The sequence below is a fragment of the Ictidomys tridecemlineatus genome, chromosome 6, assembly GCF_052094955.1.
Source record: "Ictidomys tridecemlineatus isolate mIctTri1 chromosome 6, mIctTri1.hap1, whole genome shotgun sequence".
NCBI lineage: Eukaryota > Metazoa > Chordata > Mammalia > Rodentia > Sciuridae > Ictidomys > Ictidomys tridecemlineatus.
The window spans coordinates 63,672,337-63,696,421 of NC_135482.1; the positions used below are offsets into that span (position 1 = coordinate 63,672,337).

General features: G+C 35.9%; 1 protein-coding gene across 5 annotated transcripts in view; it reads left to right on the forward strand.

The window, feature by feature from the left end:
* Tfcp2 (transcription factor CP2) overlaps positions 1 to 24,085 on the forward strand; it is a 68,413-nt gene that overhangs the window by 22,988 nt on the left and 21,340 nt on the right. For all 5 annotated transcript variants that reach the window (XM_078014686.1, XM_078014685.1, XM_005324958.5 and 2 more), the window contains exons 2-4: positions 21,081 to 21,232; positions 21,789 to 21,865; positions 23,148 to 23,253. In XM_078014686.1, coding sequence (XP_077870812.1) covers positions 21,081 to 21,232; positions 21,789 to 21,865; positions 23,148 to 23,253 — 335 coding nt within the window. The remainder of the gene's footprint in view (positions 1 to 21,080; positions 21,233 to 21,788; positions 21,866 to 23,147; positions 23,254 to 24,085) is intronic.

Below are 24,085 nucleotides of genomic sequence, written 5' to 3' on the forward strand. Positions count from 1 at the left end.
ATTTATTTTTTAGTTTTAGGAGGACATAATATCTTTATTTTATTTTTATGTGGTGCTGAGAATCGAACCCAGTGCCTTACGCATGCTAGGCAATTGCGCTACCACTTGAGCCACATCCCCAGCCCTATTACACTTTTTCATTATTTTTTTTACTGTCATTTTACTATTTATTATTATTTTTATTTGTTCTAATTAGTTGTAATGACAGCAGAATGCATTTCAATTCATCATACACAAATGGAGTGCAACATTTCAATTTTAGAGTAATGATGTTCATCTCATTCCACCATCTTTCTTATCCCTATAACCCCACCCGATCCTCCCCTTTGACCAATTCAGAATTACTCAGTTCTTCCTATGCCCCCCATCCCATCATAGATCAGCATCCACTAATTAGAGAAAAAATTTGGCCTTTAGTTTTTTGGAATTGGCTTACTTTGCTTAGCAAAATATTCTCCAACTCCGTCCATTTACTTGCAAATGCCATGATTTTATTCTCTTTTAAAGCTGAGTAATATTCCATTGTGTATATATACCACAGTTTCTTTATCCATTCATCTATTGATGGGCATCTAGGTTGGTTCCACAGTTTAGCTGTTTTGAATTCAGCTGCTATAAACATTGGTGTGGCTATGACACTATAGTATGCTGATTTTAAGTCCTTTGGTATAGGTCAAGGAGTTGGATATCTGGGTCAAATGGTGGTTCCATTTCAAACTTTCTAAGGAATCTCCACACTGCTTTCCAAAGTGATTGCACCAATTTGCTATCCTACCAGCAGTGTATGAGTGTAACTTTTTCTCTACATCCTCTCTTACACTTATTATTGCTTGATAACTGCTGTTCTGGCTGGGGTAGATGTTGAACACTTTTTCATATAATTGTTGATTGCTTGTATACCTTCTGAGAAGTATCTGTTTAGTTCCTTAGCTCATTTATTGATTGGGTTGTTTGTTTTTTGGCATTAAGTCTTTTGAGTTCTTTATATATCCTAGAGTTTAGTGCTCTATTTGATGTGCGTGTGGTAAAAATTTACTCCCATACTGTGGGCTCTCTCTCTCATTGATTGTTTCCTTTGCTAAGAAGAAGCTTTTTAGTGTGAATCCATCCCGTTTATTGACTCTTGATTTTATTTCTTGTGCTTTAGGAGTCTTGTTAAGGAAGTTGGGGCCTAATCTGACATAATGAATTTTTGGGCCTACTTTTTCTTCTATTAGGCACAGGATCTCTGATATAATTCCTTGATCCACTTTGAGTTGAGTTTTGTGCATGTTGAGAGATAGAGGTTTAATTTCATTTTGCTACATATGAATTTTTGGTTTTCCCAGTACGAGTTGTTGAAGAGGCTATCCTTTCTCCAATGTATGTTTTTAGCGCCTTTGTCTAGTATGAGATAACTGTATTCATGTGGGTTGGTCTTTGTGTCTTCTATTCTGTACCATTACTCTACATGTCTATTTGGGAGCCAATACCATGTTGTTTTAGTTACTATTGCTCTGTAGTATAGTTTAAGGTCCAGTATGGTGATGCCTCCTGCTTCACCTTTTTTTTTTTTTTTTTTTTTTTTGTGCTAAAGATCGCTTTGGCTTATTCTGGGTCTCTTATTTTTCAAATGAATTTCATGATTACTTTTTTGACATCTATGAAGAATGTCATTGGGATTTTAATAGGAATTGCATTAAATCTGTATAACACTTTTGGTAGTATGGCCATTTTGACAGTATTAACTCTGCCTATCCAAGAGCATGGGAGATCTTTCCATCTTCTAAGGTATTCTTCTATTTCCTTCTTTAGAGTTCTGTAGTTTTCATTGTAGAGGTCTTTCACCTCTTTTGTTAGATTGATTCCCAAGTATTTTATATTTTGGAGGTTATTTTGAATGGGGTAGTTTTCCTAATTTCTCTTTCAGTGGGTTCATCACTTATGTATAGAAATGCATTTGATTTATGGGTATTGATTTTATATCCTGCTACTTTGCTGAATTCATTTATTAGTTCTAGAAGTTTTCTGATGGAATTTTTTGGATCTTCAAAATATAGAATCATGTCATTGGCAAATAGTGATAGTTTGAGTTCTTTTCCTACATGTAGCTCTTTAATTTCTTTGTGTGTCTAAATTCTTGCTCTGGCTAGAATTTCAAGGACTATGTTGAATAGAAGTAAAAGAAGGCATCCCTGTCTTGTTCTAGTTTTTAGGAGGAATGCTTCCAATTTTTCTCTATTTAGAATGATGTTGGCCTTGGGCTTAGCATAGATAACTTTTACAGTGTTGAGGTGTGATTAGTTGTTCTAGTGTTTTGAACATGAAGAGGTGCTGTATTTTATTGAATGCTTTTTCAGCATCTATTGAGATAGTCATGATTCTTGTCTTAAAGTCTATTGATGTGATATATTACATTTATTGATTTCTGTATATTGAATGAAACTTGCATCCCTGGAATGAACCCCACTTGATCATGGTACACTATCTTTTTAATAGGTTTTGTATGTAATTTTCGAGAATTTTTGCGCCTATGTTCATCAGGGATATTGGTCTAAAGTTTTCTTTCCTTGTGTATTTGTCTGGTTTTGGTATCAGAGTGAAGCTAGCCTCATAGAATGAGTTTGGAAGGGTTCCCTCCTTTTTTATTTCATGGAGTACTTTGAGGAGTATTGGTATTAGTTCTTTTAGGAAGGTCTTACAGAACTCTGCTGAGAATCTGTCTGGTCCTGGGCTTTTCTTGGTTGATAAGCTTTTGATGGCATCTTCTAGTTCCTTGTTTGAAATTGAACAGTTTAATTGTGTGTGTCTTCCTGATTCAGTCTGGGTAGGTCATATGTCTCTAGAAATTTGTCGATGTCTTCAATATTTTCTATTTTATTGGAGTATAAATTTTCAAAATAGTTTCTGATTATCTTCTGTATTTCAATAATGTTCATTGTGATATTTTCTTTTTCATTATGAATTTTAGTAATTTGAGTTTTCTCTCTCCTTCTTTTCATTAGCATGGTTAAGGGTTTTCAATTTTATTTATTTTTTTAAAGAACTAACTTTTCATTTTGTCAATTTTCTTTTGTTTCAATTTCATTGATTTCAGCTCTGATTTTAATTATTTCTTGTCTTCTACTACTTTTGTGTTGATTTGTTCTTCTTTTTCTAGGTCTTTGAGATGTAATGTTAGGTCATTTATTTGTTGACTTTTTATTCTTTTAATGAATGAGCTTAATGCAAGACCTTTCCTCTTAGCACTGCCTTCATTGTGTCCCAGAGATTTTGATACATTGTATCAGTATTCTCATTTACCTCTAAGAATTTTTTTTTATCTCCTCCCTGATGTCTTCAGCTATCCATTGCTCATTTAGTATTATATTAGTCTCCAGATCTTGGAGTAGCTTCTATTTTTTATTTAATCATTGATTTCTAGTTTCATTTCATTATGATCTGATAGAATACAGCATAGTGTCTCTATTTTTTTGTATTTGCCAAGAATTGTTTGTGGCATAATATATGGTCTATTTTTTTTAAATCGATACAATACCTTTATTTTATTTATTTAATTTTATGTGGTGCTGAGGATCAAACCCAGTGCCTCACATGTGCCAGGTGAGTGCTTTACTGCTGAGCCACAACCCCAACCCATACATGGTCTATTTTAGAGAAGAATCCATGTGCTGCAGAGAAGAAGGTACTCTATAATATGTCTGTTAAGTTTAAATCATTTATTATATTATTGAGTTCTGTAGTTTCTTGTTTAGTTTTTGTTTGGAAGATCTATCTAGTGGTGAGAGAGGTATGTTAAAGTTACCCAGTATTGTTGTGTTGTGATCTGTTTGCTTCTTGAAATTGAGAAGGGTTTATTTTACATACATAGATGCTCCATTGTTTGGGGCATATATATTTATGATTGTTATGTCTTCTTGATGTATAGTTTCCTTAAGCAGTATGAAATGTTCTTCTTTCTCTCTTCTAACTAACTTTAGTTTGAAGTCCACTTTATCTGTTATTAGGATGGAAACCCCTGCTTATTTATGTGGCCTATGTGAGTGATGTTTTTTCCCATAATTTCACCTTCAGTCTGTATATGTCTTTTCCTGTGAGATGAGTCTGTTGAAGGCAGCATATTGTTGGGTCTTTTTTTTTTTTTAATCCAATCCTCTAGTCTATATCTTTTAATTGATGAGTTTAGGCCATTGATATTTAGGATTACTATTGAGACATGGTCTATATTTCTTGTCATTTGGGTTTGTTTTTGGTTCTTAAGTTGAGTTGGTTTCTCCTTTGATTGCATTTTCCTTTAGTGTAGTTACTCCCTCTGCTGATTTTCATTGTTATTTTTCCATTTCCTCCTCATGGGATATTTTGCTGAGAATATTCTGTAGTGCAGGCTTTCTCATTGTAAATCTTTTAATTTTTGTTTATCTTTGAAGGTTTTTATTTCATCATCAAATACAAAGCTTAATTTTGTTGGATATAAGATTCTTGGTTGGCATTCATTTTCTTTCAGAGCTTGGTATGTGTTGTTTGAGGATCTCCTAGCTTTGATGGTCTGGGTTGAGAAATTTGAGATCAGAATTGGTTTCCCCCATATGTAATATAAAATGTTTCTCTTGTGGCTTTTAAAATTCTATCCTTATTCTGTATGCTAGGCATTTTCATTGTAATATGCCTTGGTGTAGATCTGTTTTAATTTTGTACATTTGGCGTCCTGTAAGCCTCTTGTATTTGATTTTCCAATTGATTTCATGTTTGATAAATTTTCTGATATTATTTCATTGAAGAGAATTTGCATTCTTTTGGTTTGTATTTCTGTGCCTTCCTCTAGCCTGATAATTCTTAGATTTTGTCTTTTTATGTTGTCTTATAATTCTTGGGAGTTTCTGTTCATGGTTTCTCACAGTCTTCACTATATGGTCAATTTTATTTTCAAGAGTATATATTTTGTTTTTATTCCTGAGGTTCTGTCTTCCAAGTGAGCTAGTCTGTTGTTGATACTGTCTATTGAATTTTTTACTTGGTTTATTGTTTCCTTCATTTTAAGGAGTTCTGTTTGGTTTTATTTCAGAGTTTCAATCTCTTTCTTGAAGTAATCTTTCGCTACCTGTATTTCCTCTCATTTCTTTGTTGGAGCAGTCAATTGTTGCCTATATTTGCTCTCTTAATTTATTCTTTGCTTCATAGATCATTTTAATTATGTACATTCTGAACTTCTCCTCTGACATTTCATCTACTGTGCTATCTGTTATTGTATCAGCTTGGTTTGTTTCCAGCACTTTCTTCCCTTGTTTCTTCATATTGTCTGTGTGTCTTACTCTCTGGCAGTGTGGATTCAAGGTATTACAGTTTCTACCTTAAATCTTGTAATGTCCCTGCAGGTTACCAGTACCTTGCCTGCAGAATCCTGGATGATGGTCTTGTAGGTACTGGCTGTTGTCACTAGATGGAAGCCAGCCAGGAAAGCCACCCTACATGTTGGTAGATGGTCCAGCTCCTACTGTATGTATGCAGTTGCTCTGTTCCTCCTACCATTTTTATTCTTTATTGAAGACAAGGTGAACCTAGGATACATTTGGGACTTGCTAATGGACATGAGGACAAGAAAAAATGATCAATCTGGGATGCCTTCAAGAATTCTAGTTAGAGCATTTTGATGGACATTGTTGTCTTTTAGTGAGGATGGGGGTAGCCTGGGCATGTGTGGAGGAAGATCCAGAGTTCTATATTGGATCTGGTCCATTTGATGTCCCTGAAAGACATTTTTTTAAAAAAAGGTATTTAAATAGGTAAATCTAGAATTCTATACAATACAGAAGTCTTTACCTACTAGACACATTTGAGAGTCATGAGAATACAGTGGCACTTAAATGTATGAGAATTAATGAGATCATTTGGGAATATAGAAATAAAATAGCCAAAATCAAGTTGTGAGGTTTTGTGGAGGAGAAGGGGCTGACACAGAGAGTTGAGAAGGCTGTAGAGAAAGAAGAAAATTAGGAAAGTCTATTCAGGCCATGGAGGAGACAGGTGAATTTAGGAGATAGCTGTGTTGAAGAGACCTGTCTCTTCAAAGCAAAAGTAAGATTAGCCCTGAGAAACCATCAGAGAGGTACGCTGTGTGGAAGTCATTGGTAACCATAACCACCACTTTCCATGGTGTACTTCAGTTAGAGCCTGAGGAATGAATCAGGGGTGGTAGTGTAAGATGCTTAAGTATATATAAGATTTAATAAATTAAACTGTATGTGCAGAGGCAATTGCAAGTAAGAGAAAAATATTCTGGAGCACTTCACAGAGGTTGGGGACAGCCAAGTGTTCAGTACAGATTTGATAATAATTGGTAGCAGCTTTTTCTTGACTGTTCATTTATATTTGTAACCCAGTCAGGCTTGCTGAGTAGCTTATCATAAAGATGCAGATTGCCTAACAGGCATTTTATTATTATTTTAGTCTTTTGGGGGCGGTACTGGGGATTGAATTCGGGGACACTCGACCAGAGCCACACCTGCAGCCCTATTTTTGTATTTTATTTAGAGACAGGGTCTCACCAAGTTGCTTAATGCCTCACTTTTGCTGAGATTGGTTTTGAACTCCTGTCTCAGCCTCTCCAGCTGCTGGGATTACAGGTGTGTGCCACTGTGCCCAGCTTATTCTAGTAATTTCTCAAAACCATGTTTTATGAGTACCTACTACCCCAGACTTTATTTTTATTTATTTATTTATTTTTTAGTGTTGGGTGTTGGGGATTGAACACCCACCCAGGGCCTCATACATGCAAGGAAGTGTTCTCCCACTGAGCTATATACACCCACCCCCACGGACCTTGTTGATGCTAGGGTGACAGAACAATAAGATCCTTGCAGGAACAAATCTTGCATTCTTATGGGGGAAAACAGAAGAGACTATTAAACAGATAAGAAATTTTTTAAAAAATATTATTTTAGTCATAGATGGTCATAACTTTAATTATTTATTTTTATGTGGTGCTGAGGATTGAATCCAGTGCCTCACACGTGCTAGGCAAGCGCTCTACCCCTGAGCCACAACCCCAGCCCAGATAAGAAATTTTTGAAATAAAAATATATGTGGTCTACTTAAGGTAGGGTGGCCAGTAGAGGTGTCTCTACATAGATGACACTTTAGTACAGACCTAAATGATGAACAAGAACCATGTAGAAATCTAGAAATTCAGCCTTCTGGGTAGGGGAATCAGCTTACCATCTTTTTCAGGTTTAGTTGTAGTGTAATTAGTTAAGTGATAGTTGATTGATACTCATTCCATTAGTGTATAGAGTACAAATATCTAGGGCATTGAATGGGAACTTTGGCATTGATTTTACCTAGATTGTTGCGTTAGCCTTCACCTGATCTCCCTATCTTCAGTTTGTTTTCTAAGAGGTGGCAACTTCATGAAGTAAAGTACTTTTACTATTATCTCCATTTTAAAGAGAAATACAGAGACTCAGTAACTTCCTCAATCCTGGTGAAGCCAAAATTCAAACCCTTAAATCTGGTTCTAGTTATCATCATATTTTCCCTCCCAGGATTATTTCAAACACGTACTGTTTTTGCCAGGCATTGAATGATAAAACTTGGTTAAAATTTTCTCATTTTTTTTACTGTTTTCCCATGGCCTAAAACATAAGGCACATAATGCTCATAAAGTTGTGTTTTTAATCTTATTTATTACTGTACTTCCCTCTCTTTTCCTTTTTTAAGTTCTACCTTACAAACACTGGTAGACATTTTGGACCTAAAAAGTTTTGTCATACACCTATAATCCCTTCAACTCAGGAGACTGAGGCAGGAGTATTGCAAGTTCAAGGCCAGCCACTGTAAATTAGGGAGACTCTGTCTTTGAAAAATACAAAAAAGGGATAGGGGTGTGGCTCAGTGGTAAAGCACCCCTGGGTTCAATCTCCAGTACAAAAGAAAAAAAAAAAAAAAAGAAAGAAAAAGAAGAAGAAAAAATAGGTTTTTTTTTTTTGGCGGGGGGGAGTGGGGCACACCATCATAAAGGAACAAGAATGGTTTCCCTAAATCACAGGAGAACAAAAACAGTTCTTGTTGCTGATTTCCCAATTATGTCTGTCATATTACAGTGATATCATATCTTTGAATACAGAAATTTATTCTACTTTGTATATCAAAATTGTCAAATTCCCTGGAAGATATAGCTCATGAATATTGTTGCAAATTGCCTTTTTTTCCCCCCTAACTGGGAAGTCAGTGATTTTAGAAACTTAATAAAAGAACCTACACCTAATGATGCCACAGGTGATATTTTCAATTAGCAGTGATTTAATGAGACTGGTAGGCTGGTGAGAACTAATCCTATAATGTATGGAAAAAAACTGAGAAAGGAAACCTATATCTGGCACATTTCCTGAAGTAGGGCTTTGCTAATTCGGATTTCTTTGATTAAATCTTTATGTTCTATAAGCTCTCCAGAATTTGTTTCTTGTTGTAGTACTGGGGCTTGAACCCAGTGACACACGCACATGCTAGACAAGTACCCTACTACTGCGTCACATCCCCAACCCTTTTCAGCTTCCAAAACTAAGATAGCAGATAGATTCAAATTACAAGTTTTTAGTGACTTTGCTTATAGAAGTAAATAAGTGGTAATTGGTAAATAATTTAGCAGGGTAGAAATGTGAGGGACTCAATGACTTGAGGAAAAAGGGTAAATCAGCTTCATTTTTTGATAAACTTTGAGATGTTCATAATGAATATACATCTGGTATTTTGTAACTGATATCAACTGATCTTATAACTCTCCTGAGGAAGCAGAATAATTTATGCTCTGTTTTTTAAAGAGAGAGTGAGAGAGGGAGAGAGAGAGAGAGAGAATTTTTTTAATATTTATTTTTTAGTTATCAGCGGATACAACATCTTTGTTGGTATGTGGTGCTGAGGATCGAACCCAGGCCGCACGCATGCCAGGCGAGCGCTCTACCGCTTGAGCCACATCCTCAGCCCTACTTTATGCTCTTGAAGCTCTTCTGAAAGTGTTTAATAACATTAATCCCAGTTTGAGATATAGAAAAAATTTCCAGAAACAGTATTCCCAGAGAAAGACAGTCAGATGACCAGCATCTCTATCAGGGCAGCATAAAATTCAGCTATGATATAGTTTTTATCTACTTCTCACTGTGTTTTAGCACCACACTCAACAGTCCATTTTTTAGGCTTGAAGTTGGAGGGGATATAGTTGAACTACTCAAGGCAGAGTTATGTAAAATATGTACTAGAAACCTGCTAGACCCTTTTGAGTTACATCGTTTTTACTATATATTTTTAAATTGTTCATTTATGCTCTCTTGAATCTTAGTAGAACCATAAAGACAGTGACTGGATAGGAAGAAAACAACAGGTATTTGCAGAATAGTTTAGTATGATTTGTTGCTGGACAAAAAGAAACTTATTTGACAATGATGCCAGGCTTTGTAAGGGAACCTTATCTTTTTATTTTTATTTTTTGTAGTTTTTTTTTGCTGTAAATGGACACAATATCATTATTATTATTTTTATGTGGTGCTGAAGATCAAACCTAGGCAGGACCTCACTTATGCTAGGCAAGCGCTCTACCACTGAGCCACAACTGTAGCCTGGAACCTTATCTTTAATTTGTTTTTGCTATACTTCAACCACCTAAAATAGGACCCAGAACATAATAGTTGCTCAAAGACTATTTGCTGACTTATTTTTAAAAAAATAAGTTTTGAAGAGATGTACTGATCCAGTATCAAGTTAAGTGTACCTCAGTAGCAGTGATACATATACATAGAACTGAACAAACTCCCTCACCCTATGTGGTGTTTCAGAAGACTCACTGAGGACCTCTGTAAAATCAGGTCTTTGTATAAAAAGGTGTTCCTCCTAGATGACACAGAGATCAAACCTATTACCTTGGCTTATTAAGACAGCACTGAATAATTAAACTCACCAACCCCTTCCCTACATTCTAATTTGATTGATATTGGATATGGACTGGAAGGGATTTTTAAAAGCTCCCCAGGTGACATTAATGTGCAGCCAAGATTGAAAGCCATTGATATTTATGTCTTCTATACACACTTGACTTTGAATTTAGTAATGCAGTATACAAATACAGCAGAAGATGACATGAAAACATTTATTTCCAAATATTTTCTTATATAGAGCAGGATTTGGATTACAAATTTTTTTTGACAGAGAGAGAGAGAGAGAGAGAGAGAATTTTTTAATATTTATTTTTTAGTTTTCGGCGGACACAACATCTTTGTATGTGGTGCTGAGGATCGAACCCGGGCCGTATGCATGCCAGGCGACCGCACTACCACTTGAGCCACATCTCCAGCCCCGGATTACAATTTTTAAGATGGTTTTTAGTACAAATATGGTGGATAGTAGATTTAATAGCATTCTTTCTTGCTTTGTAATGGAGAGTTATGTTATCTGAGCTTATAAATGAGAGGGTAAAGAAGAGTCACTTTTTTTCAAAATATATATATATTTTAGTTGTTGACAGACCTTTATTTTATTTATTAATTTATGTGCAGTGCTGAGAATCAAACCCAGTGCCTCACACATGCTAGGCAAGCACTCTACCACTGAGCTACAACCCCAGCTCCAGGGGAAGAGTCACTTTTTAATTTTTTTTAATTTGTTCTTTTTAGATATACATGAGAGTAGAGTGTATTTTGACATATTATACCTACATGTAGTATAACTTCCCATTCTTACGGTTGTACATGATGTGGTGTTACACTGGTTGTGTATTCATATATGAACATAGGAAAGTTATGTCTGATTCATTCTGCTGTCTTTGTTGTTCCCATCCCCTCTCCCTTGAGAGTCACTTTTCTATTAAATACTATCTTTATAAGTCTGCATGAGTTTTTGTATTTGTTTAATTATCAATTTAAGTAGATAATGTCCCTGTTTGTTTTCTCCCCACAGTCCTCCCTCTTCTCCCCCACAAACTTGTATTTATGTACTGGGTCTTAATATAAAATGGCTTACCAAATGACTTTTCAAGGAGGTTTGAAAGCTGCAAAACTACAGCATGAGATTTTGGAGGGCAAGAGGTGATTGTCTTGTCATTCCCTTAATGGGGCCAGACTGATTATTATACAGTTATTTCCTCATTTTTTCTCACACTTTTGTTTTTTACTCAGTTGCTTATCTATTTGGATCTTGGCATATTCAAATTCTTTTTTTTAATAGCTGATATTCTTTTTTAAATTTATTTTTATATATGACAGCAGAATGCATTACAATTCTTATTACACATATAGAGCACAATTTTTCATATCTGGTTGTGTACACAGTATATTCATACCAATTCGTGTCTTTATATCTGTACTTTGGATAATAATGAACACCACATTCCACCCTCATTAATAACCCCATGCCTCCTCCCTTCCTCTCCAACTCCTCTGCCCTATCTAGAGTTCATCTATTCCTCCCATGCTCCTGCTTTCTATCCCACTGTGAATCAGCCTCCTTATATCAAAGAAAACATTCGGCATTTGTTTTTTGGGATTGGCTCACTTCACTTAGTATTGTCTTCTCTAACTCCATCCATTTACCTGCAAATGCCGAGATTTTTGTTCTCTTTTATTGCTGATTAATATTCCATTGTGTATATATGCCACATTTTTTAATCCATTCATCTATTGAAGTTGATTCCACAGTTTAGCTATTGTAAGTTGTGCTGCTATAAACATTGATGTGGTGCATCCCTGTAGTACGCTGTTTTTAAGTCCTTTGGGTATAGACCAAGGAAAGGGATAGCTGGATCAAATGGTGGTTCCATTCCCAATTTTCCAAGAAATCTCCATACTGTTTTTTTTATTGGCTGCACCAATTTGCAGTCCCACCGGCAGTATATGAGTGTACCTTTTTCTCTGGCATATTCAAATTCTTTAATATTGTTTCTGTATCTAAAGAGTAAAAATGGGTATATTTTATTGGTAACATAAAATATAGTCCAAGGTTTTATAGCATTGACTTGTTCTTTTAAAAGGTAATATAAGAGAGAATTGTTTAAATATTTATTTTCAGTTTTCGGTAGATACAACATCTTTATTTTATTTTTATGTAGTGCTGAGTATCAAACTCAGCGCCCTGTGCACGCCAGGCGAGCGCGTTACCGCTTGAGCCACATCCCCAGCCCTATCAGGAAAATTTCTAATGTGGAAATCAGAAGACACCACAAATCTGATTTTTTTTCTTTTTTTTTCTGGAGAAACATTTGTTAATCATTTACCAGAATATCATTGCATAAAATTTACAATACAGTGACCCTTAGTGGACAGAAAATAGTTATTAGGGACAGAATTATCTGGATCCTCAGATACTTGGAACTCATTTGGCTTATTTGCTAGAGCCCAGAGCTTGTCTTACTTGGAAAAAAATAAATAAAAGGTAGTATAAGGAGTAGGTGCAGTGACTCATGCATGTAATCCCAGCAATTTAGAAGATTGAGGCAGAAGGATTGCAAGTTCATGGACATCCTGGACAATTTAATGAGACCCTGTCTCAAAATAAGATAAAAAGGGCTGGGGATTATAGAGCACCTCGAGTTTAAACCCCAGTACTGCAAAAAATTAAAGTAAAAAGATGAAAGGTAATATAAGTAAAGCTGGGTTGTCATACTGTATTCTGAGATGGTTATATGCTTTGTTGCATGTTTTTCCTACACTAGCTTTTAGAATGTACTCCTCTTTTTTTCTGTGTTTTTGTTTTTAATGGCTCTACTCTAAGTCAAGTTGACTTAGTATCTTCCTTTGCATACTCACCACCACTGTTAAGTTTGTTGTAGAGCAAAGAATTCTTCAGAAACTTTGAAATTGGAGACTGTCCTGCTATCTTATTGTGTAACAAACTGCCCCCAAAACTTAGTGGCTTAACTCAACACTTTTTGATTTCTTAGGAATCTGTGAGTTGATTATACAGTTCTGCTTCATTGGTGTCACCTAAGGCTACAGTCATCTGGGAACCTAGGCTGGAGCATCCAAGATGGAACACTCACAGGTCTAGTCCTAGACTCTGCTTGGACACTGGTTTGGCTTGGTCACTCCTTCTAGGTAGTCTCAGGGTCCTTCTCTCTTTGTAACTGCTTTGTATAGTTGCTCCAACAGAGTAGCCAGACTTTTTACCTAGCAGTTCAGGGTTCCCAAAAGTGCAAAGGTGAAAAGATTGCTAACAATCTGCAAAGATTAATCCCTAGGCCAGGACTAGCACAGTTATTTTTCCACATTCTGTTAAAGCAACTCACCAGATTCACTATGAAAAGATGACTATAAAAGGGTCTATTTGTTGTTTTTGCAGTGCTGGGAATGGAAGCCAGGGCCTTGAGCATGCTAGGCAAGGTCTCTACCACTGAGTTACACCCAGTCCTGAAAGGGTGTTGGAAGGATATTAAATCATCAGATGGCATTTTTGGAGATTAGCTCTCAAAGGCACATGTAACAATCTAATCATGAAATATTATGCAGTTTTGTGGTATATAAAATATAAGGTTACATTTGAATTGCCTAGATTTTATTGATTTATTTGGTCCTGGGGATTAAACCCAAAGGCAGTTTACCACTGAACTACATCCCCAGTCCTTTTTACTTTCTTATTTTTTATTTTGAGACATGTTCTCCCTAAATTGCCTAGGCTAGCTAGGCTGGCCTCTAACTTGGAATCCTCATGCCTCAGCTTCTAGAGTAGCTGGGATAACAGGCATGTGCCACTGCACCTGGCTAGATTTTATTTATTTTCAACCCCCTCCCCTCACCCAATACACATAACTTTGTTTCAGTATTTGTTCTGTTGCAGTTAAACAGGAACAATTCAGCAACTATTCAGCTGCAAATTAGGCATAAGTAAAAAGAAATTAGTGTCAGACATGGTGTCATGCCTGTAATCCTAGCTGCTCCAGAGGCTGAGGGTAAATAAGACCTTGCCTCAAAATAAAAAATAAAATGGAGTGGGGATATAGCCTAGTAGTAAAGCACCTCTGGGTTCAATCCCCAGTACAAAAAAAAAAAAAAAAAAAAGAAAAGAAAAGAAAAGAAAAGAAAAAATAAAAAAACAAAGAAAGAAAGAAAACAAAAGAGAGAACCAAAAAAGCTAAAGTGGTATTTGGCTTCATTAGAATCATGAGTTTTGTTTGAGTTTACAAAGTGTCACTCATAGATCTTATCTGCAAATTCTCCTGGCATATGATTCATCCAGGAGATTTTCATTCATTTAAACATATAGACATTCTTTGACTATATTTATTTTGGTCATTAATTTATTTTGGTCATTAATTTACTTTTCCTTATATTTGTTTTTTTTTTCTACTCTTAAGATTATTTTTCTTGAAAAAAAGAAGAAAAACAGGAATTAAGTTGTTCTTCTGTCTTAGCTTCATGTTAATTAGTAATTACATCTAAGAATGAGTCTGTGTTTACCTTACTTTTTTGCAAGTCTCAGCACATTTTGGGCTTAAGCTCAATCTTCCTTCATATATTATATACCTTTTTATTTTTTATTTTGAGACAGGGTCTAAGTTTCCTAGGGCCTTGCTAAGTTGCTAGGGCTGTCTTTGAACTTCCAATCCTGCCTCAGCCTCCAGATGTGCACCATTGTACGTGGCTATACCATTTCCTTTAAAAAAGTTGATTCTCTCTCTCTCTCTCTCTCTCTCTCTCTCTCTCTCTCTCTCTCTCTCTCTCACACACACACACACACACACACACACACACACACGCACACGCACACGCACATACACACTATAGGTTCATCTAATTCTGACTTGATAATCTTTGTTTCTTTACCTCCCTTCTGTTTTCTTTCTATCTCAGATAATGTGAGAGTGCTAGAATTTCATTTTTTAGAACTTCTATCTTATTGTCTTTCCTTTTATTATCTCAGACCTTGGGCTGGGTTTCTATCTCTTGAGCTATTTGAATCCTATACTCTAAGGGTCCAGGGACCACAACTGGCCATGCCCCATGTTCTCCCTGCCTGTTGGACCTGTTACTTTCTTTGGCGCCTCCCACCACGTGTTGTTTTTTTTTTTTCCTTTCCTGATCAGTTTCTTCTTATTCCAATTAAGTTCAGAATTATAATTCTACACATTTCTTCTACTTTCTTGTGATAGAGCAAGGCAAAATTTTAATGCCATATATTTTGACTTTTAGTTGAATGAGAGTTTTCAGTAGTAGCAATCTTTTATCATTATTTGTGATAGAGGATTTCTGCCAAGAAGATAAGCTAATTTTTGCCTTTATTAGATAGTCAGGAAATCTCACTGGCTTCATGTTAAAACTCTGACCATACTCCTTACCAGATTTCCTCCTTGATCTAGCCTTATATCCTTCCCATAAATTTTAGGAAATCGGTCTACTTTCCTCTGTCAAATAAAATTACAATTTAGTTTAAAGATCCTTTACTTATTTATTTTCTTGAGAGAGGTGCTTTCACTGTGTTGCCCAAGCTAACCTCAAACTCTTGGGCTAAAGCAACCTTCCTTTCCTAGGCTTCCAGTTAGCTAGGGCTCCAGGTATATGTCACGACATTTGGCTTTAAGGATCTTTATTGGCTTCAATTTTGATTCTAACATCAGGAAACACTTAATTCCATAAGGTAGAATAAATGTTCTCTGATGAGCTGAGCAGAAGAGGTTGGTTTTATAGGCAGAAAAATGCTGAAGAAAGCAGAAACAAGAAACTAAATAGGCTGGGGTTGTGGCTCAGCAGAAGAGCTCTCGTCTAGCACATGTGAGGCCCTGGGTTCAATCCTCAGCACCACATAAAAATAAATAAATTAATTAAATAAAGGTATTGTGTCCAACTACTAAAAAAGAAAAGAAACTAAAGTGGATTGGTAAGGCAGCAACAACAGGAAGGGAGGCAAAACAATAGGAAAATAACTGGTTACTACCCGGGTACTTTACCATCAGGTTATCTTTTTCTGTGAAAGAGCTAAGGCAGAGGGAATTTCATTAATAATTCTGATTTATCAGAAGGAAAGATAAAGAGCTTAGTTTCAACTTGTGAGAGTATACCATAGCATAAGTGACTCCATGTTGATTTTTAGTTTAGACTGTTGGGGCTTAGTAAAGGAGCTTAGTCCAAAACAATGGCCTTCTATAATTTTATTTAATACCTCTCATCTTTAAGGTTGTTACTACAAATAATTTACTGGATTTTTTTTTTCTTTTGAGGCTGTCCTTAGTCTCTTAAGTTCTTGCCACTTCATGCAGTAGCCAACTTAGGTATATTAGAATGTTTTTGTTTCAAATGCTTTATTTTCATCATTTTGGAGAGTAAATGAAAGTTACATATAGGGTAGTTGAAGTTCATAACATCTTATTGTCCCAAGTTAGTTTCTAACCTACTTAGATGCTTACCTGCTGCTTGTCGTGTCCCTTTCCCTTTCCCAGGCTCTTTCTGGAGGAGAGCATCTTAGTAGCTGGTAGGCCTGAAGGGAGAAAGGTAGGCCATACTTATGATTTCATTGAGATTGTTCAGGGGCTGCCCTATTAACTGGGCAATAGCAGTTCTTCACAGAATCCTAGTTATGTTTCGGAAAAACGCACTCCTCATATTGCTTCTGTTCCTCTTTTACTTCCACTCAAATGCTTTCTGATATGCCTTCACTGTCAGGTGTGAATTTCCACCGGGGAGTACTCAAAACAGTACAGCCAAATCAACTTATCCCTTTAACAAGTAAGCTTTTTATAACTTTTTATTTGTTCAGAATAGATTTGGTAAGTTGTCAAGAATGCCAAAATGATCACAATGTATATAGCACTGAGTATTCTGGGAAATGCAAATAAATGAAGTATAAATCATATCAACAAATTTGCTCAGCACATAAAAGAGAACTCATCCCTTCAAATAGCATATGCCTCATTGAAATGAATTAAGTATATGAAGCAATCAGAGAATATGATAAAATTCTAAATTATATAGTGGCAGCAACTACTTAGAGTGTTACCAGAGGGAATTTTCCTAATCTGTACTCAATTAATCTCTAAGAGCAGATTTTCAGAATTGGTTCTTGTTGAATGTATTTTTGTTTGGGAATAAGCAAGGGCCTAGAACTGTACTTAGCTATCTTTGGGCTCCATCTCTAGGAATGTGGAATCAAATGTTATTTTTTTGTACCCCCCAATAGAGTAAAAGAAATGCAATATAGCAAGAACATGAATAATTTAAATATACTTGGGGTTTATAGATTCTTGAAATCTCTGATGAGGAAATGTAATCTTACATATTTGATTTGGCTGTACTATTTTGAGTTAAGTTTAGGGATAACTTTTAGAGGTCGTTTTAGAATTCTAGCCCTAAGTGGGACACAGTGGCACAAGACTATAATCCCAGCTACTCAGGAGGCTGAAGCAGGCAGATAGCAAGTTTGAGACCAGCCTTGGCAATTTAGTGAGACCTGTCTTAGAATGGAATAAAATATTTAAGAAAAGAATTTTAGCCCCAAGTGACATCCTTTGTTTAGCCATAAGAGGGCTCAGTGTAACCCCATGATGCAGAAACTAGGAACTGTTGCTCTATGTTAACCTTGCTTACCAGTGACATTTGAGATGAAAAACCAAACCAAAACAAAACAAAAAACCAAAACCCTGTATAATCAGAGTTGAGCTGTTTCTGTTGCAAAAATGCTGCTTCCCTTCATTCCTGGTAATTTTCACTAATCTTTTAAGGAATCATCAAAGGTGATGAATTTGAGAATAATATCAGTCAAGTCTCCCAAAGACTGGTACTGTGTTTCTCAAGATTTGTGATGTTTTGCTTTATTTTCTATACTATTTTTTGTGGGAACCATGGTAGCTTCCTGATTTTTAGAGAACTAGGACAGAGTTCTAGAAAACTCTATGCTTCTGTACTTCTACATACTCTCCAGGGAACATTTATTTACATAACAAATTAATATGGATAGGAAGAAGAATTCCCCACTTTCTCCGCTCTTAACTCTACCCACATGAGCAAAACACATACATGTTCATGCCTAAGAAGAGGAAAGCACCTTTTGTGTTTATGGTCTTAATAATAATAATAATAATAATAATTTTTAGCAACTAGAAACTATTTCATAAAGTCTGATTTGTATTTAGGGTACCTGGATTCAAATAATAACATATATCCTTGCTATTTATTTATTTATTTTATTTTTTTGCTTCTGTAAATAAACTTTTATTAGAACACATAAGGTTAAACTCATTCACTTACAGGGTTTTTGTTTTGTTTTGTTTTGGTACCAGGCTTTAAACCCAGGAACACTTAACTACTGAGTCACACTCCGAGCCCTTTTTTATATTTTATTTAGAGACAGGGTCTTGCTGAGTTGCTTAGGGCACCGCTAAGTTGCTGAGGATGGCTTTGAACTCACAATTTTCCTGCCTTAGCCTCCCAATATCCTTGCTATTTAAACATCATCGGAAAGAAATTTTTAGAGTTCATGCCATTAAATTTGTACAATCATGCATGTGTACACTAGGCCAGTAATAAGAACATTGGGTGCTTGTTTTGTTTTCCAGTGAGAATTTTAATGTTGTCTTTAAGATTCATGCCAGGCCTGGTGGCACACACCTGTAACCTCAGCAACTTGGGAGGCAGGAGGATCATGAATTCAAAGCCAACCTCTGCAACTTAGTGAGGCCCTAAACAACAGAGCAAGACCCTGTCTCAAAATAGAATATAAAAAGGGGTGGAGATGTGGCTCAGTGGTTAAGCATCCCTGTTTTTAATCCCTAGTACCAAAAAAAAAAAAAAAAAGATTCACAAGTATAGTCCACTTTCTAGGTAAGCAGGCTACCAAGGAGCTACACCCATAGCCTTGAATATGGTCAGCTTTCTGTCAATAGTGTTTTTTGCCTGCCTACAATCACACTATAATCTAATGTACTAGGGAATTGGTGTATACTGCTGAGGGATATAAGTACATAAAAGGAATTGTTTTTTCCTCTGTTCATGTAAAAAATTGATTTTTACTTTCTTTATAATATAATGTTTATAGATAAGGTTTGTGTTTATTTCCTTGTGAATGTGGAGAATGTTAACAAGAATTACTAGATTTCTAACTTTTAACCTTTTGGAGGAATCTTTTAAATTTTTTTTATTATTATTTTTTGCATTACAATTCTTAACACACCTTTTATACCACAATTTATCATATCTCTGATTGTATATAAGGTATGTTGACACCAAATTCACATCTTCATACATGTATTTTGTATAATGATGAGGGTTTTGGAGGAATCTTAATTGTTTATTTTATTTCATGTATCCTGTTCCCTGTCTTTTGTATCCAGAAGTACCAGAAGTACTCTGTGGCCTATCAATATTTTCTTTCTTTCCTTTTTTTTTTTAAACTTCTAATTATAGAAAAATTTTAAAAATATACAAAGTCACCAGAGCAATGTGATGATCCCATTTTATATCCATTTCTCTGTGTTTGTTTGTTTGTTTACAGTACCAGGATGGAACCCAGTAGTGTTCTACCACTGAGCTACATCCCCATTCCTTTTTGCTTTTTGAGACACAGTCTTGCTAGATTACTGAGGCTGTCCTTGAACTTGTGATCCTCCTGCCATGGCCTCCTAAATCACTGAGGTTACTGGAATAAAGAATAAAGAAAAGAGGAGCTGTGGTTGTAGCTCAGTGGTAGAGCACTCACTTCGAATGTGTGAGGCCTTGGGTTCAATCCTCAGCACCACATAAAAATAAAATATATAAAATAAAGGCATTGTGTTCACCTACAACTAAAAAAAATAATATTAAAGAAAAGAGGTTTATTTAGCACACAGTTCTATTTGTTCTTGACATAAAATGCAGTTCCCGCTTTGTAGATGAAGGAATGAAGATTCAAGGAGGCTGGCTTATGATTTGCCTAAGTTTTCCGCGACTGAAATTTATAACTTCTGACCTAATCCAGTACTCTTATCCCAGCACCTGAGAATGCCTAGCATACTAGAGTTCATTGAATTTCTTTTATATATATTTTGTTTGCAAGTTTAGGAAAACTGATAGATATAAGAAGCTTTTTCTTGGTGGAGATAGCTAGTAGGGACATCTCAATATTAGTTTTATTCCACATAAAGTTAGATCACTTTGAAATATGTACTAGTAATTGATTTGCTCTTTTTATGTGGCTTCTAAAGAATTATAAAAATTATTTTAGTCCTTATAGTAGATCAGCTAATGTGGTTATAAAGTTACTGTAGTTGCCTTTCTGAAAGCAAATACAGTACTGAGTATATTAGTCCATTTTGAGTTGCTTTAACAAAATACCTAGTGCTGGGTGAAGAATAAAGAAATGAGGTTTATGTAGCCCACATTTCTAGAGATTCAAGAGCATGGCACTGATATATGGCTTTGGTGAGGGCCACTTGGCAGATGACATCAGAATGTGTCAGAGTGATAGAAATACACTTAGATTTGTTGTTTTTTAAGAGACAGGGTTCCTCTATATTGCCCAGGCCTGCCCTGAACTCCTGGGCTTTAGTGAGCCTTCAGCCTTGGCCCCCAAAGAACTGGAATTACAGGTGTTTGCAGCTATGCCTGGTGAGAAATGTACCTAATAAAGGGATTCAAGGGAGATGCCAAGCACCCTTATAAAAACCCATTCTCTCAGGTACTAATGCAGTCCCAAGAGACCTGCATTCATCCCTTTTGAGAGGGGTGCCCCATTACCTAATTACCTTCCAGTAGGCCTCACCTCTTAAAGGTTTTACTACCTCAGCATTGCCACACTGAGGACCAAGCTTCCAGCTCAAAACCTTTAGGGACATACTAAAACCATACCCAAAGCACATCCCTGAGTGTCCTAGATTTACATTTTGGAATTCTGCATATAATTTTCAGAGCCCTTAGGACCCCCTGACAATAATTCCTAGAAATTCTGTCTTTGGGTGGTTTTAGCAGCAGATGTCTGTCATCACGTACATTGTTGTGGTCAAGGCTATTACAGCAGGTAATCTGAACTGAATGGTTTGGATGAAACTGTACCAAGGTAAGGAATGTTTATGACTTTTCCAAAGCAAATTGGAGTTAAATTTTTTGGACTGTAAATCTGCTTTTGCCTCATTGTCTGATATTAGTGTGTTGTTTGTTTTATTTTAGTGATGTCCTCGCATTGCCCATTTTTAAGCAAGAAGAGTCAAGTTTGCCTCCTGATAACGAGAATGAAATCCTACCTTTTCAATATGTGCTTTGTGCTGCCACCTCTCCAGCAGTGAAACTTCATGATGAAACTCTGACCTATCTCAATCAAGGTTAGATGCTTCCTCAACCATTCATATTAGTGCAAACCTGCTGAATACGTTATTTTATTAGAAACATTTTTAATGTAAAATTTAGATATTTCTAGAGTGTCCTGTCATATTAGAAGTTTTGCTTAAGAGATTTGAGTTTTAATATCACATTTGATATATATGACTGGCTCCTTTTGTCTTCCTGTCTGTTTTTAGTTCCCAGCTCTCTCTTTCTAATCCATGTTCTAATCCATCTCCCCACTGGTTACTATCTGAGAAGTATTATCCTATCCAACTCTACTATTTGCCAGTTATGTGGCCTTGGACAAGTTGCTTAAACTCTTCCAGTTTTAATTTCCATATCTGTAAAAGTGAGATTGATAATGCCTTAGAAAGTTAAATAAATTACATGAAAAATTATGTGAAAGTGCTTACCACAGTGCCTAGCATATAGTAAAGCCTTAGATTATCACTGATTCTTATGTTACCTGTGTATACAGCCAACTGAATTTTATCCTTTCTGAACCTAGATAAGTTTATTTGTGAAAAGTACCCTATGTAATTATTTTTTTTCTAGGGCAGTCTTATGAAATTCGAATGCTAGACAATAGGAAACTTGGAGAACTTCCAGAAATTAATGGCAAGTTGGTGAAGGTAAAAGAAAAGGAGTAAATCATTCTTCTGCACAATATGCTTTTATTGACCCTTTTTGATTGATTTTTTTCTTTCTTTCTTTCTTTTTTTGGTCTAATATTCTTTTGTTTTCATTAAGAGTTTAATGGTTTATCTTATCGGTTACAATTGGCTGGAGGAGTGTGAAGCTAGTGTATTTTTTCTTTGGAGTCAGATTAAGCTCCCCCTCTTCAGATGTTTTTTTTCAGAGATGCAGAAGGCTTACTAGTTCATGTCCAGGGTAGTCCCGTGGCTCAGTGAAGTTCTTTTGGGTGGAGTAAAGTAACCTCCTTGACGGTGTGTGTGTGTGTGTGTGTGTGTGTGTGTGTGTGTGTGTGTATGTGTGCGCACACGCACTTGCGTTTGCATGTGCTGCTAGGGATTGAACCCAGGGTACTTTACCACTGACCTACAAGGTCTTGCTAAGTTGTGATCAATTGGCCTCAAACTTGTGATCCTCCTGCTTCAGCCTCTCAAGTTACTGGGATTACAGGCCTGCACTACCTCTTCTGGTTTCTCCTTGTGATCTTTAGATAAACTTCAGTGGCTCTTTGGATACTTGGTCCTTGTAGCCAGGAAAACAGAAACTGCTATTTATGAATAGTAGTTCTTTTTGTCTAGACTGACAGTAAGGATTTTGAGAAATCATAACACAATTGGGACAAAGGAGTTTTATGAGCAGCTGTAAAAGTGGTGGTAGGGACTAAAAGGCACCTCCACAAGGGAAGTGTAACAAAAGAAAAGTTGATGGAAATGGGCTGTACCAACCCTAAGTGTTTTCAGGTTATATCTGGTTAGCAAGCAGGGAATGTGATGAGTTTTTCATATATACCTGAAGAACTGAGCTAGATATTATGTAGTGTAAGAGTAGAAACATATAGAAATGCTTCACATGGGAGTCCTAACAGTTAACTACAAAGACTATATGTGGGCTGGGGTTGTGGCTTAGCAGTAGAGAACTTACCTAGCACATGTGGAGGCCCTGGGCTCAATCCTCAGCACCATATAAAAATAAGTAAGTAAAATAAAGGTATTGTGTCCAACTATGACTAAAAAATAAATACTTAAAAAAGATTATATGTGAGAAATTATAAAATTTATCCTGACACAGAACTTGGTATCTGGCACAGGTTTTAGAGGGAAGTAATGTTAAGAAGACTTTAGATTTTGTCTAAAAACCCAATTAGCAATGACTCAACTAGTTTTCCTTTGTCAGCGCTGATTTTCAAGATAGCCTGTTAACTGGTTTTGTTGTTCCTTTTAGAGTATATTCCGTGTAGTGTTCCATGACAGAAGGCTACAGTACACTGAACATCAGCAGTTGGAGGGCTGGCGGTGGAACCGACCTGGTGATAGAATTCTTGATATAGGTGAGTTAAGAGAAATGCCTTTAAGGATGGACTGAGAATTGTTTTCTTTACTTGACATTTACATTAATTCATATGCTTCAGAGGCTCAGTTAGCATAAGCCTTGAAGTGGTTATTTACTAAACACAAAAAATTATTTGTATGATGGTATCAAAATTGAAGTTGGAAGTATAAACATTACACTTCTACAGCAATTGCAACCATGACTTCAGGGTGGTTTCGTTTTGTTTTTAAACTATGGAAAAATATGATAACATGCAATATTATAATGTATTATATAAAATTTGTCTTTTTTAGCTATTTTTAGCTGTACAATTCAGTATTAAGTACATTTACTTTATTGTGCCACCATCACCATCCATCATCTCCAGGACTTTTTTCATCTTGCAAAACTGAAGTTCTGTACTCATGAAACAATAATCACCCCTCTCCTTCCTAGCCCCTGTGTCCTCTATTTTGCTGTCTCTATGAATCTATGAATGGATTACTGTAGATACCTCATGTAAATAAAATCATACAATATTTATCCTTTTGTGACTGAGTTCTTTTACTTATTGGCATAATGTTTCTTCCATGTTAGAATTTCTTTCCTTTTTTGTGTGTGTGTTGTGTGTGTACATGCATATATGTGTATGTATTGGGGATCAAACCCAGGGCCTTGTACATTTAGAATTTCTTTCCTTTTTAAGGCTAAGTAATATTTCATTATATGTATATACTACATATATACTACATTTTGTTTATCTATTCATCTGTTGATGAATACTTTTTAGCTATTGTGAATAATGCTACTGTGTACCTGGATATACAAATATTTGAGTCTCAGGTTTCATT